The following is a 17,518-nucleotide window of genomic DNA, read 5'->3' as shown; positions in this document are numbered from 1 at the left end:
AATTAAAGACAGAGGTGCCTAAAAAGCTCATTGGTTTTAGCTTTTATAGGCAATTCTCGACCTGACATGGAATATGAGAATCTCTACAAATTACAATTGTCTTAACATCTGTTGCAAGAGCCACCGCACGTGCTCTGGAGAGAATATGATTGTACGAACTGTATATGAATGATTTATTAAAAAAAAAAAAAAGATAAAAAATATTTTTTAATCGAATTTTATGATGATAAGACTTTGCTTTTATTCTCGAATCTCGAACAATTATTGATAGGGTATCAATCTTCAATAATTCGTGTTTAGGCATAATCTTACAAGTTAATATGCCACATCGAAATTACGAATTATGCCCCTAATATATTATTCTAAGTGATTAGGCAATTGAGTTATCCATTTTATCAATTATGATGTCATTATACATTATCATAAAGTTTATAAAAATTAAGAAAATCAAATTATTTAATGGTGCTTAGGCTGTAGAATTATAATAATGTTACACATACGAATTGTTTTCTGGAAGCTTTTCTATATAAATTGATTTCATATTATTAACTATCGCCACATAGCCGACATTATTTATTTATATATTACTTAATTGTTACTTTTGGTGATTTTGTCCTTCACAGTTTTTATTAGCTTATATATGGAGCTTGTATCTGTATAATGTTAGGAAACAAAACCTTTAATTTATATAAAATTAAAAAAAAAATTCAATTGTATTTAATGAAAATTATTCGTGTGAGCCGTGATTATAATCATACAATATATTATTTTTTTATATCTTTAAAGTTGTTTTTAAATATTTCAACTATTATGAATAAGTCAATTTCTTATTTGGATCCGCTGTGTTTATAAATAATTTTTTTTTAATAAACAAGACGAATGATAACAATTATTCCAAAAGAAAGAGAAATGGAATTCAAATTCTAAACCTCTTGTATCACCGCCAGAAAAATGAACCAATTAGCATAAAAAAATAATTTAAATATCCTTTTGGGAAAGCAAGCAGCTAGATACCAATAATCAACTGACTTTTCTACCCCTATCAGTTTTGTTAAATGACAATTATACTTATTTATCCCCATTCCTCAATTTTTTTTTATCTAAATGTAATATTTATTCATTGGATAATCTAATTATAATTTTACTAATTATAAATTCATCATTCAATAAAAACATAACAGTTCAGATAAAAATTTGGATGTCACTGCTCAAAAATTAACCTTTAATATAAATTTATCCATAATTAGTGGTTGACATCTTTGAATATTGACGTGAAAATGGAAAAAAAACAAAAACAAAAACAAAAACAAGGGAGGAAATGGCATTCACGCGCTGTGGAGCGACGGGCGCGTACGCAGGCAACTCTGAACAGAAATTGTCAAAAACTCGAAGCCGTTAAAATAAAAAAGAAAGATGAATGGTCCAACAAAGACAGTTGTGAAAAATGAAAAATAATAACAAGAAGGAAAATGGGGTCCGCCTATGTTGCAACAGTTGCAACATATCACTTTTTTTGTCGTTTTGTAATTTAACCATTGGATCCAAGATAAGAATGGTAATAGCAAATCCAACGGCAGAGTGTATTTATTTAGGTTATTTTCATTGCAATCCCCCTTGTTTTCTGAAATGTCAGGAAAAAATATAATTATTATTATTTTATTTATTGGCTTAGTTGTTAAATGATATGAATAAGAGCATCTTCAAAAACCTCTATAAATTTTACTTTTTAAATACCTATTTGCTTACTTATGTGGCAAATAGAAGGGTAAAAAAATATGATATTCTTCAAAAAAACTCTTCAAATAGAAATAAATTAATATTATTTTAATCAAATTATTATTTTTTTAAAAGAAAAGCCAATAGCAATTAAAACATTTCTCTCTCTTTCTTCAATGAAAAGTAATAAAATACAAATTGAAGAAGGAGAAATTAACTCTCTAAATTTGAAGAGAGAGAATCAATTCTTATTTGGAGAATTTTAATTGGAGTGTCTTTTGGATCTTTAAATATTAATATGGCTCTTCAAATAAATAATAAAATCTTATTTGAAGAGTCTTTTGGTGATGCTCTAAGAACTAGGAAATTTAAGAGGACTTTTGTTATTGATATTATGCAATTACAATGCATGATTCAATACTAATTTATAAGAGCCACAACTTGTTAAATATAAAATAAAGCTTATGTTTGCATCCTAACTTCATAAAGATAAATACGTTTATTTATTCCACAAATTCATAAATGTTTCATATTTTTTAATTATTACTATCATTTCTAAATCTACTCTCATTATGTAAATTTATTAAAAATTATATTTAATTATTATTATTATATTAATTATTAATATATAAATATAATATGATATAATAAAATAATATTATAATTATTATAGTAAAAATAAAAATATAATTTAAATATATTTAACGTTTCTATTAAGACAAAATTTAGCACATTGTAGTGAATTATATAATTGACCACAATCTAATTTTTAAAACTTCCAAACATAGGTAAGTAATAAATTAATGTGAACAATATTATAACAATATACAATATTATGTTCTAAGCACATTCTAATGGTGCGTTTATTAAATAAGAATCAAAATGAGATAGAATCGTAATAAGGAATCGGAATCGGAATGAACAACATTCTCATTAATGTGTTTACTTTATTTTATAATTGGAATAAACTATTATCAGTTATTAAAATGCCCTTTGTTAATTGTGTCCCTATCTATTATAATTAAAACAATAATAATAATAAAACTAAAAATAACAATTATGACAATAATGTTAATTAAAACAAAAAATTAATAAAATTTAACAATAATAATAATAACAACAACAACAAAATTAACTGAAACAATAATATTAATAATGATAATAATTAAAATAATAAAAATTATTAATAAGTTTTAATAATATTATTATTAATAAAAATAATAACAACAATAATTAAAACAATTAAAATAATTAAAATAAAAAAGTTAATATATTTTAATAATAACATTAATTTTAATCATAACATGATAAATATTAATAATAATGAATTAATTACGGTATAATAACAATTAAAATAATAAAAGTAATAAATTTTAATAATAATAATGACAGTAATAATCATAAATAATAATAATTAAAATAATAAAATTTAATAGCAATAATCTTATATAATAATAATGATATTAATAATAACAATAATAAATTAAAATTCTTTTCAAATGTCATTTTATTCTAAAAATAGATTTATATGTAAAAATTTATAACTTTTAGTTCCTATTAAATTTTACAGAAAATATAAGGTGTTGTAATGTAATAAATACAAAACAACAAAAGTTATTGTATGTTGCAACTGTTGCAACATAGGCGGACCCAAATGGGAAATGAAATGAAAAGAAGGAGATAGTCACGCAATTCGAGGTCCGTTGCAACAACTTGGAACGCCGCCCAATAAACACCTGACTTGGCAGTTGGCACATCCTCAAAGCCAAGTATATTACCAAAATCTTTCTTCGCTTATTCTTTTAAGATTAGAGCGAAAGAAGAAGAAAAATCCAATTCATTTACATGGCGATGCGGAGCTTGATATCGGAGCGGGTCTCGTGTCGGAGCTCTGTTTTAGGAGCTAGATGGATGTCGTCGTGGTGGCGGAACGTGGAGCCCGCTCCTAAGGATCCGATTCTCGGCGTCACTGAAGCTTTCTTGGCAGATCCCAGTCCTGATAAAGTCAATGTTGGAGTCGTAAGTTCCTCTCTCAATTTCAGCTGTAAATTTATATAGAAAAAAAAGGAACACAAATTCTGAGCTCAGCTGGCGATCGCAGATGAGTAGAAAAGTAGATCCCTGTAGGAACTTCAATTTATGTTCTCTCCTATAATTTTCTCTGTAGCCAAACAGGAGATTATTTATTTATTCTATTAATCATCCATTCCGTAGCTATCATTTTGGTTGACACTTGGCATGTTTTGTTTTGTTTATTCATTTTCTTTTAGTATTTTAAATTAATAAAATCATTTATCTGTTGGCTTTTGATTAATGGTGATTAAGGGAGCTTATCGAGATGATAATGGAAAGCCAGTTGTTCTTGAATGCGTCAGAGAAGCAGAGCGGAGAATTGCTGGAACCGCCAACATGTGAGCTATTTTTTGTACTTTATATTTTTTTGTTGTCAAAAATAAAAATAGTATATTACTATTTTGCAAGACTTTTTATCAACCGATAAATATTTATTCTGTTCTTTTTCGCTTTACATGTAGCAATAAGATTTGTGTGTATGATTTTTTTTTTTCTTTTTTTCCCCTACTTTTCTGCTTGGTTCAATTTAAAGTACCACCTTTATAACTCCACTAACGTATTCGATTCCTTTCTGTTGTCTTCTATTATTGTGTGCTTTGAAACATCATGGCCTGTTGGTGATATAAGATTCCCTTTTTGGGGTCAAAACTAGTTAGGATTTGTGGCAGTGTGGTTATGGCTTCCAAGATAGCTTTTGAATCTTTTATAGCGTCTAGGTGAATTAAATAAAAGTGCTTTTGGCCAAGTTCAAAAACATAATTTTTTCCATTTAGCTTCCTCAAGTAGAACTTCTACTAGTAGAGCTTTTGACCGAAAAATTATTGCTTGCTTGGTTGTCAATAGTAGCTTTTGGCAAAAACTCTATAGTTAGATAATTTTTTCATGATTGGAATAAAATAAAATAAGTGTATTTTAAGCTATTTACCAAACTCACACAAGGCTCAAAAGGGAAAAAAAAAAGCATACTCACACTGTCACACAAGGGGGGGGGGGGGGGGGAGGAGTTGCTAATGTCTTCTCCCATAGACCTTTAACTTCAGCTTCTTTCGGTAGATGTAAAATTTTCTTAACTAGCTCTTCTCTAGTTACAACAAAATGACACTGTACAAATTAAAAGAGCTTTTTATATAAAAAATTCTATCGGCCATTCAAAATGGGCATTCATTTGTTTTGGACTAACATTTGGTAGATGCTTTTCTAAAGCCCTTTTTTGTTTTAAAAGCACTTGTGAAGGAGCACTTCGTGCATTTCTGGAAAGAATTTCTTTTTGATACTTTTGTAAAATATTAAAAAGCAAACCCAAACACACGTTGAGTTGCATGAAATTTAGAAGGTTTGTCACTACTGTCGGCTCTTATTAGGAAAAAGAAAATATGTGAATTTTTTGCAGTAAATGTTTATTTTTTGCTTTATTTTAGTAGAATAAGGGAGGTAGGTTAAATAAACCAATACTTATTTGACTTACAACCGAGTTCAATTATGGGCTTTTATGTCTGATATACCTTGATGAAGCTAGTAGTCTTATGTTTTTATACTCTGCAGTTCACATTGCTGCTTTTCTTTGGACAGAAATGGATATGGTTTTGAAATCCAACTCCATGAAACAAATAGTCCATACGATAAACCAAGATTCAGAACAATTTAAATATGCCGTCTTTAAAAAATGATTTTTTTCAACTCGTCTGGACTGTGGCACATTACTGTGAAAGGATCGTATTGACTGTAATATCTTATGATGTGCAGTTTCCATTTTTTCGGTTTCTTAATATCTTTTGTCTTGCATTTTCTTACTTCTACTTTGTTAAGTAATTTGTTCTTTACTCCATGTGAATGTCTCAGCTTCTCCAAAATACAGTTGCCAAGTTCCAGGAATGTAAAATATATCCCTACCATATGCCCCTAGAAGCTGTGATATGTCAAAGGGCAATGAGTACATTTTTGGAAATTTAATTCTAGGAGATTAAGAACACCTTCAACGAGGGAAATACATTTGTACACATTTCTCTTCTTTTTGGGCAAACTACACTAGGTGCAAATTACCACTGCCCTAATCTCTCCTAGCTTCCTTATAAGTGTGAGTTTGTGTGAGCATAGAACATCTGTTACTTCTATTCATTACCCCTCCCTTCCTTTTTCTGCCTTTTCCTGCCCTTCTTGAAGGACGGTTGAGCTGGTTGTATAAGTAATTGGATAGGGTTGCTTTGAAATTTTTATCCTCCTCTTATTAATATTATAATTTCGGTTTCCAAATTATGAATATTTTGGTTCAGGGAGTATCTTCCTATGGGAGGGAGTGTGAAAATGGTGGAGGAAACTCTGAAGCTCGCCTATGGAGATAATTCTGAGTTCATCAAGGATAAAAGGATAGCAGCTGTACAATCTCTCTCAGGGACTGGTGCATGCCGACTTTTTGCAGACTTTCAGAAGCGTTTTCATCCTGATTCTCAAATCTACATACCTGTCCCAACATGGTCCAAGTGAGTACTGTTGCTCCCTTGCTCTATCCCTTCACAGTCAAATATTTGATATTTGTTTCTATTTTTTTAACTTTTGAAAATTTAATTATGTAGTCAGAAGTTTGCTGTTTCTTCCTCCTATTTTCTTTAATTTGAAATGTCCTCTAAGTTCTAACATGAAATTTTAACAGCCACCATAACATCTGGAGAGATGCCCATGTCACTCAAAGGACTTTTCATTACTATCACCCTGGGACTAAGGGTTTAGATTTTGCAGCACTGATGGATGACATTAAGGTAAGTATGGCCATTCTAGTTTCAGAACTGGTTTTTTTACACAACCATTAGTCATTTTCTTCTTTTTGTTTTTAGGGTTCCATTTCTTTTTCCATTTTATGTTAAATCCACAATGCTGACATTCTGTTGTTTGTTTTCTGTTTATATTCCTCTTAGAATGCACCAAATGGTTCATTCTTTCTACTTCATGCTTGTGCTCACAATCCCACTGGAGTGGATCCTTCAGAGGAACAATGGAAAGAGATCTCATACCAAATTAAGGTAAATACTTGTTGCCTAGTATTACATTTCATCTAATTTTATACTTTGATACTGACTAATTTGCCTTGTATATAATAATATGTTCATTTTCAGGCAAAAGGTCACTTCCCATTCTTTGACATGGCGTATCAGGGTTTTGCCAGTGGTGATCCGGAGAGAGATGCCAAGGCCATCCGAATTTTTCTCAAGGATGGTCACCTACTTGGATTAGCCCAGTCATATGCAAAAAATATGGGACTCTATGGCCAAAGAGTAGGATGCCTTAGGTATTGTCTTCTTATTATTTGTTTGATCATTTGGATCAATTGCATGTCTTCATGTTGTGAAGCATTTTTACAACAGTTGGCTTAAAAAAATTGGTTTGGCATTTTTTTGGATTAGCTGGAGGGTGGACATGGGTTTACCAATACCAATTGCAATTGTGCAAACCTGATTTTTCATATGATAGAATTTTATGTTCTTAATGTGATTGCTGGTTATTAATTTTGACATTATACTTCCGAATTTCCTCTGAAAATAAGATGGCCATGCATACCTGATGAACAGCTGGTTTTCCCTGGAAGTCAAAACTTAGGAACACAGCAATGGAGTTAGGAGTTTTATTTCATTTAATGAACTCTTAAAGCAACAACTCTTCTAATTTCTCATTGATGCTGTGCTAATCATTTCAGTGTGCTATGTGAAGATGAAAAGCAAGCAGTGGCTGTTAAAAGTCAGTTGCAGCAGCTTGCCAGGCCCATGTACAGCAATCCTCCTGTTCATGGTGCACTCATAGTCTCAACCATCCTTGGAGATGCAGAATTGAAGAAATTATGGCTCAAGGAAGTTCAGGTAATTTATTATTCATTGGCTTCTTTTGTTATTTATTTCATTTATATTTGGTTTTAATACATGAAGTAGTCTTCAAATTTGCATGTATAAGCAGATGAGTAAACATGAGCACAATGTAAGTGCAAACGCATGCCTTGCCGGTGATTCTGTGGGCTAGGCTGGAGGGTAAAAATTATGTATATCATGAAGGCTTTCACTTTAAAACTTTAATATAATAGAGCATAAGGAATATCCCTTGTCATGCAACCTTGCAGGTCTAGAGTTAATGTGATTAATTACTAGAACTTAGATGGGCTGCTACAATTTATACCCATATTTGGAGGGATCCAGTTTAAGCAAGAAAAACTGAAATTTGTGCAAACACTTCCGCAATTGTGTAGATGTTGTTCTTACCTAGAGTGGAATTTTCCTTGTAGATTGCCGACTATGGATGAAATTACAGACCATCAAAATTATTTCAAGAAATCATTTATTATCTCTTCCTGGAATTGTTTTCTTGTAGCTTGATTGTCCTGGAGGTGAATGCCTTGACTCTTTGTAGTTGCAAAGGTTCTTACCTCCCAACGAATAGAAAATAAAGGGAGCATACATCGTAGTTTTGAGTTTATACTGCTACTATAGTTGAACAGGCTTTAATATTATTATAGTCTTCTTTTCTCTTTTAGTATCTCCTGAATTAACAATGCTGAGAAAAGAATCCATCATTAACAATTAACTCTTTCAGGGCATGGCAGATCGCATCATTGGAATGCGAACTGCGCTTCGAGAAAACCTCGAGGAATTGGGATCACCCTTATCATGGAAACACATAACTAATCAGGTATGGCAAAATTTGGCAAATCCATCATTCAATTTCATTTGCCAAACTTATCTTTGACAGGTTTCATTTGTTTGTGTGTTAATGAAAATGCTGGCTCTTGCGAACAGATTGGTATGTTTTGCTATAGTGGGTTGACACCCGAACAGGTGGATCGTCTAACCAATGAATATCACATCTACATGACGCGAAATGGTCGTATCAGGTATGATATCCAGCTACAACTTTTACAATCATGTGTGATACCCAACTACATGCATGCATCTGCAAATTCATATTTGCTAATTTTTATACCATATTATGCAGCATGGCCGGAGTAACTACAGGCAATGTCGGATATCTTGCAAACGCTGTTCATGAGGTCACAAAATCTACTTAGTTTGTTTATAAAAGTTGCATATCAATTTTGTAGGCAGCCATATATACACAGGGGCACAATGCAATACAATAAATTTTTGAAATATTCTTGCCATTCCCTTCATGACTGGGGGAAGGACAATTATAACGGACATAATTTATTTTTGCTCTTTCACAGGAGCTGCTTTCCCTCTTTTTAAGTTTGTTTTGTTTAGGAGGGAGGAGAGAGCCTTTGAATTATCTCATTCTTGTATAATAAACTTCTGGTCGCTACTATCTATGATACCGGGGCAAAATTTTTGCAGTTACATATGAGGCTTTGAGACTTAAGAGAAGTTAAAAACGTTATTGTATGCGCAGAAATAGGAAATTTTGCTCGAAATGTTATTTTTATTGATTCCTTTAGAAAATGGCATGTATCATGCATAAAACTAAATGATGAGACCCAAAATACTTGATAATTATAATCAAAGGACTGATTTTAATTCCAACACATTAATAATTGGTTCTTGCATTTGGTGCGTTGATGCACGAGTTTAGTTCACCTTTCTTTGAATTGTTGGCTTGTTCTTAGTTTATTCCCAAGTCTTGATTAGTTTACGGCTCCTCCAGTTTTTTCTTTTAATTAATAAAGTTATCATTGAGGTTCATCTTAAAAAAAAATTTATTTTTATTTTTGTTTTATACTTTTAGGCTACATTTTGGCACACAAAGTTGGATTGGACTATTTATTAGAATTAGATTAGATTAAGTTGATTGGATTAAGTTGGATTATATTATAGTTTTATACCATATTAGAATATTTTAAATTATATTTAGATAATATTAAATAGCATTTAAGTTGATATTTAAAAATAAATATCAATTATTCATGAAATTTTATAATCATAATTAAAATAAATTTAAAAAGTAATTAATAAGAAAATTAAATATATTGTAAATAAGTTATTGGGTAGTCATAATATAATAATCAAATAACAATACATAAAACAATCTTAATATTTAATTAACTTTTATCAAATATCAAAAATATTATATAAAATCAATTAATTAGTGGTACAATTAATTTTCATGATTATTTTTAATATTATATTAGTGATTATTAAATCTAGTACAATCAAATAATGCAATAAATTATTAAATGGTTAATTTTATTGATAAATTATTAAATATACAGTAATGAATTTTAATCTTGAGAGTAAGTAGAAGTAAAGGTTCCAATTTAATAAGATCATAGATAATAAAAAAAAAGAGTAAATCATAAATAAAAAAAATTCAATTAATTAATTAATATTAGGTGTAAGTTAAAAAACTGATATAAATAAAAGTCTCATGAATGGACAATTTTTTTTCTTTAAATCTCAACCCATCTAAATCCATGTATAAATTAGTATTATTAATCCCATGATTTTAGGATTAAATTCAAATTTAGTCCCCTTAATCCAATCCAACTATGCTTGCCAAATATGAAATAAATATTTAATCCTAAAATTAATCATAGCATCCAAAAATGGCCTAACAGGATAATCGTACGATTCATGAACCGCAGATAATTAATCTATACCGTATATGCAATTTATTATATGATTTATCGCACGCAGGAAGACGAGTTCGAGAGTTCAAGTTTCGTGAAAAACACCAAATGTTAAAAAAAAAAAAAAAACAAATAACTCTTTTACAACTATTTTGGAAAGATTAAGCTACCGTTTGAAGTAAAGTCATCCCATACCAATTCGAAAAATGTTAAATTAAATCGAAGGATAACCTAGCGAAACTTATGTTGGTGTCCATCTTTTCTTTTGTTAGTCCTATATAAAGCTGTCAAGCTACGGTGCTGACTGCTGAGAGCACTTGCAGCCTTGTTTTAATTAGTGAGTGAGTGTGAGTTTTAATTAGATCTGAGCAGCAATGAAAGGAGCAAAAGCCATTTTCATTTTGTTTGTTGTCGTTTGTTGTTTGCAGTCAAGTGCTAGCAGTCGCAGGTAGAAATGAGGCTGCATCAGCATCATCAAATTTAGCTTATGGCCAAGATCTATCATGGTTTGGGTTCCACCCTTGGGGCATGCCATGGGGCGGCCACGGCCGATGGCCTTTGGTGCCACCACCTCAAACCGTCAGCTCCAGGTCGTCCATGGCCTTGCCCATGGGGAACACTCCCACCAATGCCATCCATCAATTGGCCTGTACACCCTTGGCCTTGGGCACCGCCACCGAAACCTGCTGCAGCGCTGCATCCTGATTCAAACACTAAAGCTTGATCATGTTTCCCATTAATTAATTTCTGTCCATTAGTGTTTGATAGTATTAGTTGCTTTCAGTCAACACTCAACATCTTGTTGGACAGGTTCAGACTTGGGAGCGAATATAAGAATAAGGATGTAATGAAACAATTAGGTACTAAGAGTTCTTGTTACATTTTCAATTGATTAATAATTGTTTACATTTTCCTTTCTTTGGCACTTTCTTCCTTTTGTTATATATGTAGTATACACACACACACCCCTTTCATCACTCCATGCCTAAACTATTCTAACAGATAATAAAACAAGACTAAGTTATGCTGCTAAACTGCAAGTTTCCTGTACATTCTGCATCCTTTTCCAAACTAGTTAAATCTACGAAGCTCTAAAGTGCAGAGAAAGTGAACCGGCCAAAAATAACAGGAAAGAAAGGGATCAATAGCGAAATCTAGTTTCCATTTGAGATCAGCATGGACATAATGTGAAAATAACACCAAGTTCAAGCAAGAAAGCAAGCCAAACTACTACAGTACTGAGCCCTTGAGCTCTTGCTGGGATTTGCAACTCCTACCTAGCTAGACATAAATACAGTCACCTTTTCTTATACTCCTAGCTTTTCAGAATCCTTGCACTCAAAACAATGTACAAAAAAGTAGGGAAATAGCATGATCGACATAGTAGACAGAATCATCAACTTCAAGGTTAAGCCAAAAAGCCAGTATATGCATACATCTTTGCACAAAAGCCAGTATATGCATACATCTTTGCACGGTGCGAAGATCCACCAACTAGGCCAAAATGTTGAATATATGTTGACCAGGAAGGTTCTTTCATTCACTTCCCTCCACCAATGGCATTCTTGATACTTGTTTCATGTCACCATATTTACGTGCCAGCTGAATGTGGCATGCTAAGACCTGTTTGCCGCCTCACATGCTCTGGTATCAGCCTGTTGATCAGTTCAGGTGAAGCTCCAGCTAACTGTAATCAGAATGCGAATAGAATTGATCAGGTAGAAAAATAAGGAAACTTCTCCCAAAACATCTTCAATGTATATATAGCAGAGTAATTTATCTATGACGGGCTAAATGATACTAAATTAGCATGAAAGGCATGTGAATGGCGTGCAATTAAATCAATGGCTTTGATAGCACATAAATGTCAAATCTTGATTGACATTCTGATGATAACATTACAAAAACAAAGGCTCAGATTCTCCACATCAATGGAATATCCCATGTACTATTTTAAGGTGAGGCAGCAGTAATCAGACACTGCCCTTGAGTGTGTCAACAATGTAATGCTATGTCATCTAAAGCATGATGAAATATACACAAGGATTGTACCGCTAACATTGAGTGGTTCATAATCTTTAATTAACAAAGTGGATACATACTTCCTGTTTAAAGTTAAAAAGCGGAGGAAAGGGGCGACCATTTGGAAGGCGGGCATTAGGTTCACGAAGCTCATCAAAGAAAGGATGTGCACATGCCTCAAGCTACAATAAGAAAACAAGGCTATTAAGAAAAATAGTAATCACCTACAAAAATAAAAATAAAGAAAAAATGATAACAATAATAACAATTCAACTGTTTCAAATTGTCATAATGGATAGATGAGGAAATGGCAGCTGACACCCAGAGTAGAAGATGTCACACTTGAAGGTAGGAATTGTTTTTTACCAAGTGAAAAAGATAGAAAAAAATTCATTTGAAAATGGGCTTTTAAGTGAGCACAAACGTTTAATCTCCATTAGTAGATGACAAAGTCCAACTCACCGCAGTACAGCGGAGACTAGGTGAATATTGAAGAAGCCTTGATGCAAGGTCAATTGCTTCCGGAGGCATTCGCTTGTGGAAAACCTGAATTAAGGAATGTTGCAGTAAATATACAAGTAGAAAGAAATACTGAAACAAAATCTCCATTCAACAATTATAATTTGACTCGTTAACCAAGAAACAAACACTATCTAACCGAAATTTTTAGATATATATACAAAAATGAATATATATATATATATATATATATATATATATATAAAATACACACATACACACACAAAAAAAAATCTAAATGCTTTCAGAAATCAAGAGACTCAAAGTTGAGGACAGTAAATTCACTCATGTCTAGAAAGTAGAATGACAAAAGAGTGGCACGTGTGGGTACGGGTGCCTGTTCTTGTACAAAACCCAATTTCTTGGACCATGTCCATACTTATAACACTAAACAACTTTGTGAAGTAGAAACTCCTGTAAATAAAAAATCCAATGCCATTCATTATCTTGTTCTTGAAATGAAAATCATTTCTAGAAAACCATTAAGCAATTTTATCAGGGAAAGAAAGCGGTTAAGAGTATACCTTGTGCCAAGGATGAGCCTTAATCTGAGGAAATCTAAAATCCGTATAATTTGGATTCATGCATCGAATTTCTTCCCGAGTAGGAGTACCAAGAACCTAACTCACACATGATCTCATGATTATTTGAGCAGAATAAACCTTGGTAAATGGTTTTGGCATAGATAATGTTGCTCACCTTAATAATCTCTACTAGTTGGTCAACTGCATTTTCCCCTGGAAATAATGGCTATGAAAAAAGAATTGAAATAATTAGAAGTAAAAAATGTACAAGCAACACATATAAACTGAGCACATAGCTTCACATATAATTGAGAAAACTGTAGGCAATACAAAATTTTTTAAGTTTGAATAGCTACTTATATTACTAACCTGGCCTAGAAGCAGCTCGGCAAGAACACAACCAGCTGACCAAATATCAATCGATGTAGTATACTCTGTTGCACCAAAAATCAGTTCTGGAGCTCGGTAATATCGAGAGCATATGTACGATATATTAGCTTCGCCCTTGACCTGATATCCAGGAAATGAGACAAATTCATCAGAAAATGTACCACAGAATACCCTCCAGCTGGGGTAATACTAATAACTTCATTAAAATGCAATAATAATGTTTAAAGCACTACTATCTTATTCCTATTTGTCAAAAAGCTTAAGCTCAATGGTCATGGACCATTTCATTTCACGTACAAGTTTCCCAGTTTACTCTTTAGTCAGGGGTTTGCTGCCCATACACATATATCCATTGTATCTACTCTCCATATGTGAATATTTAATAAATGCACCCATGTACGGGGACCTTCACAGTATCAAGCGTACAAGCAATCAACCAGGAACTCAAAGCTGACAACCATTGACTTGTAGCTCTACAACAGGATAGGGAAACAACGGGAGCTCATCACCTTCTACTAACTTGGGTGCCACAAGGCTACTGATGTCACCACTTGCCATGGAGTATGCCGCTAAAGCTGTGGTCACCCAAAAAGCCAAACCATTCGCACATCTTAACATAAAAGGAGAAATTTATAGTCTTTGCACCAGGACCTTACACAAATTGGATACCATCTTCAACCCAAAAGCTCAATCAAACCTAGCCTATCCTTTACTGGACTAATTCTACACTGACATGTGATTTACTACTAACATACTCATGCATACATCCAACAAAACCATAGGTGAAAGATGATGACTTCTTTCTCATTATCTAAAACTGAATTTAGACCATGATGCTCTCCATAAAACAGCATTAGCCTGTTTTAGGGATGAACGGAATAAACTGTGTTATTCTCCATTTTATTAGGCAGTGACAACTCAGAAATGCTTATACCAGAACTTTTTAATGAATATATGGTCATGACTGACTTGTCAGGAGATCCCTATGGGGTTTCTAACACGGGCAACACTTGAAAGAGCTTAAATGAAAATGACAAGGGGATGCACCTACCAGAACTTTTGCGCTCCCAAAATCACAAAGCTTAACCTGGTGGGTGAGTGGATCAACCTACATAAAATATGTTGGTGCATTAGGTTCTGAAAGCAGAAACTCATAGAATAGCTATGTATAAAGAGTAACGTACCAAGAGGTTTTGAGGCTTCACATCCCTATGGCAGACCCCAGGAACTGTATGAGTATATGCCAAGCCCCTAAAGATCTGAGACACGTTTTCTATTACAATAATCAGGATTTGTAAAAACGAAAGGCAATTTCAAAAAAGTAAGTGAGGAAAATAAAACATACTTGATATGTATACAGTTTTACATAGATGAGGGGCATCCTCTGGTTCATACTGCTGTAATGCTTCAGCACCCGGTACATAGTCTCAGGAACATATTCCATAACCAAATTCAAAAAAAGCTCATCTTTACTTGTTGTGGAGAAGAAACAATGCTTAAGGGAAATCACATTCGGGTGATCCATCAAACGCATTAACTGCAGTTCACGATTTTTATACCGCCTGTCTTGCAAGACCTTTTTTATAGCCACTGTCTCTCCAGTTTCCAAGCATTTTGCCTAAATACGGTTGAAATCAGAGACATAATGGGTAGAAGAATAGACGGAACCTTAGTTGTTATTAAATAAATATGTTTGCAGCTAATACCTGAAAAACGATACCGAATGATCCAGTACCAACAACACGCTCTGCCATGTAACTGATCGTCTGCAAGAAACAAACACCCATACATTAATTAAACAATGACTCAAAGCTCTGATACATCAAGGTATAGTGATATATATAGAAAAAATCACCTGTTAGGCACAAAAAGGGAATAATATATTAGCAAAACAATAATCGGGATATAAGATTGATCAATTTTCAAGAAAAGTTACCGCTTGAACTAAATAAGAGCAGCATGACACAATGACCAGTTAGAAAAAATGAAACTTTGCTTTAGACATCCTTGAACAAAGACCATGCACTCACCTGCTTGGGTTCGCCATTTTTGCCTCCAATTGTGGTAGAAATGATGTGGCCGGTGACAGCATCATTCCCCTGAATAACTGCAGCTGACATTTCCTGCAATTCGCAGAAACAAAAAAAGAATTAACAAAGGCACTTGCAACGGGCTACTTATGCATGTGATAACTAGGACACTTGTTTCGATATTTGTTGCATGTAGGACGCTTGTTGAAGCAAAAATGTGGCCACAGCCACTTGTAACTCACAATAATTGGGCAATAAAGTAGATTCCATCTTAATTAACTATAAACCCAGTACAAGAACATGTTTATAATGCACACGGCATCCTGTTAACCAATTGTTCATGGAATTAATTGTATTTTAGAAGCTACCATATCCACTTGTAATCCATGCAAAGTCAGATACAGGCATCATTATCCGTGAAATTATGGTGACTTGCCTTTTTGAACTGGGGTTATGATAACACTTGATGTCTTTGTTGAAAGCGACAAAAAAGCAATCGACGATGATCAAATTAATAATTCAATTAGCAACAGTTAAAAGCACAAACAACAAACAAGCAAACAAAATGAGAACTGATTAGAACGTGTTAATACTTAAAAAAATTAAATTAACCACAAGATGAGAAAAGAAAATCAACCACAATGTGGAAGTAAAAGATGTCCTCAGAATGCAGATTATAAGGCAGCCACAAAGATCATGAAGTGTTATTTTTAAGTATAGGAAAAGCAACAAACAAAGACCACAAGTTACAAGAAAGAATCACATGCATCGAAAAGTTAGCATTTAAAACAAGAAACTATTCACAAGAGAATCGAAGAACACTCACTAGATGAAGCAAACTACAGCAGATTTAAGAACACTCTACGTAAAGCGAAAGAAAAAGAAGCAAAAAGTTTCACAAAAGAATTTACAACTCTTGAAACACAAATCCAAAACATCTATCCGGGACCAAAAACAAAAGATTGCGACAGACCCAAAAATCTAATATAAAATCAAACTAATAAAAAGTAAAAAAAGAAATGGGTGTACCAAAAATAGAGAAAAATCTTAATGCACCTGTGGGTAGCTGAGAAAACCCAAAATGCAAAGATTTTTAAGCTTATTAACCTTAAAATTCAAGCAAAATTCAACATACCTCTCTTCTTTCTCTACCAAAATCTAAATTTAAATTAAAAAAAATCCAATTTTATTCTCCCTTCTTTTACTTTGTTAAAGTATTTTATCCATCCCTATAAAAACTAGAATAAATAAATGAACAGTGCGTAACAACACTTCAGAATAATATGGGGAAAAAAACAGTAAAACCAACCGGAAAGTGAGTGGGATCGCAGATCAAATAGAATATAAGCTAAAACAAAGCTAATTTCAACTAAGCTAGATCTAAAACGAAGCTACTACCATATACTACTAAGCAAAAGAAGCAGCAACACAGAGAGGAGACCTTGTCGGAGTCCATATCCGGACGGTGTCGTTTCAGCAGGTCATTGTCGAAGTGCGGTTGCTGCGATGGTGGGGCTTGTGCTTGTGGTGGCGGCGGTGGCTGAGGCTGAGGCCCCAAGGGCATTGAAGCCATGTGGGTTACAGCTGCTACAGCTTCAAACTCTCAATTCAATACACATACACTCACTCTCTCTCTCCCTCTCTCTCCCCTCTTTTCTTTCTTTTTCGCTTTGCTTTACTTTCTCTCTCTT

The 17,518-nt window shown here is 33.0% G+C and overlaps 2 protein-coding genes across 2 annotated transcripts; one reads left to right on the top strand and one right to left on the bottom strand.

Annotated features, from left to right (window-relative positions):
- Positions 1 to 3,385: 3,385 nt before the first annotated feature.
- On the top strand, positions 3,386 to 9,118 carry LOC18051556 (aspartate aminotransferase, mitochondrial). The gene is made up of 10 exons (XM_006446753.2): positions 3,386 to 3,735; positions 4,042 to 4,127; positions 6,060 to 6,266; positions 6,437 to 6,542; positions 6,699 to 6,803; positions 6,897 to 7,069; positions 7,475 to 7,634; positions 8,359 to 8,454; positions 8,562 to 8,656; positions 8,758 to 9,118. Exons 1-10 carry the CDS (start codon positions 3,562 to 3,564, stop codon positions 8,828 to 8,830), a joined length of 1,275 nt encoding a protein of 424 aa, XP_006446816.1. The 5' UTR covers positions 3,386 to 3,561; the 3' UTR covers positions 8,831 to 9,118.
- A 2,357-nt stretch (positions 9,119 to 11,475) lies between these two features.
- Positions 11,476 to 17,518, bottom strand: LOC18051958 (shaggy-related protein kinase eta). The gene is made up of 12 exons (XM_006446751.2): positions 17,269 to 17,518; positions 15,828 to 15,920; positions 15,504 to 15,563; positions 15,143 to 15,415; positions 14,982 to 15,056; positions 14,849 to 14,905; positions 13,777 to 13,917; positions 13,583 to 13,633; positions 13,408 to 13,503; positions 12,827 to 12,910; positions 12,445 to 12,546; positions 11,476 to 12,029 (listed from the first exon to the last, which is right to left on the bottom strand). The coding sequence occupies exons 1-12, from the start codon at positions 17,398 to 17,400 to the stop codon at positions 11,934 to 11,936; spliced, it is 1,260 nt and encodes a 419-aa protein (XP_006446814.1). The 5' UTR covers positions 17,401 to 17,518; the 3' UTR covers positions 11,476 to 11,933.

Source organism: Citrus clementina, unplaced genomic scaffold (assembly GCF_000493195.1).
Source record: "Citrus clementina cultivar Clemenules unplaced genomic scaffold, Citrus_clementina_v1.0 scaffold_2, whole genome shotgun sequence".
NCBI lineage: Eukaryota > Viridiplantae > Streptophyta > Magnoliopsida > Sapindales > Rutaceae > Citrus > Citrus x clementina.
Note: the sequence above shows the minus strand (reverse complement) of the source record. Positions and strands in the feature narration are given on the sequence as shown.

Excerpts from the sequence above, each read along its gene's own strand:
- LOC18051556 (XM_006446753.2), top strand. The coding sequence starts at position 3,562 with ATGGCGATGCGGAGCTTGATATCGGAGCGGGTCTCGTGTCGGAGCTCT. Across the intron at positions 4,128-6,059 it reads ATTGCTGGAACCGCCAACAT|GGAGTATCTTCCTATGGGAG; the intron begins GTGAGCTATTTT and ends ATTTTGGTTCAG. Across the intron at positions 7,635-8,358 it reads TATGGCTCAAGGAAGTTCAG|GGCATGGCAGATCGCATCAT; the intron begins GTAATTTATTAT and ends TAACTCTTTCAG.
- LOC18051958 (XM_006446751.2), bottom strand. The coding sequence starts at position 17,400 with ATGGCTTCAATGCCCTTGGGGCCTCAGCCTCAGCCACCGCCGCCACCA. Across the intron at positions 13,634-13,776 it reads CCGAGCTGCTTCTAGGCCAG|CCATTATTTCCAGGGGAAAA; the intron begins GTTAGTAATATA and ends CTTTTTTCATAG. Across the intron at positions 12,030-12,444 it reads TTTTTAACTTTAAACAGGAA|TTAGCTGGAGCTTCACCTGA; the intron begins GTATGTATCCAC and ends TTCTGATTACAG.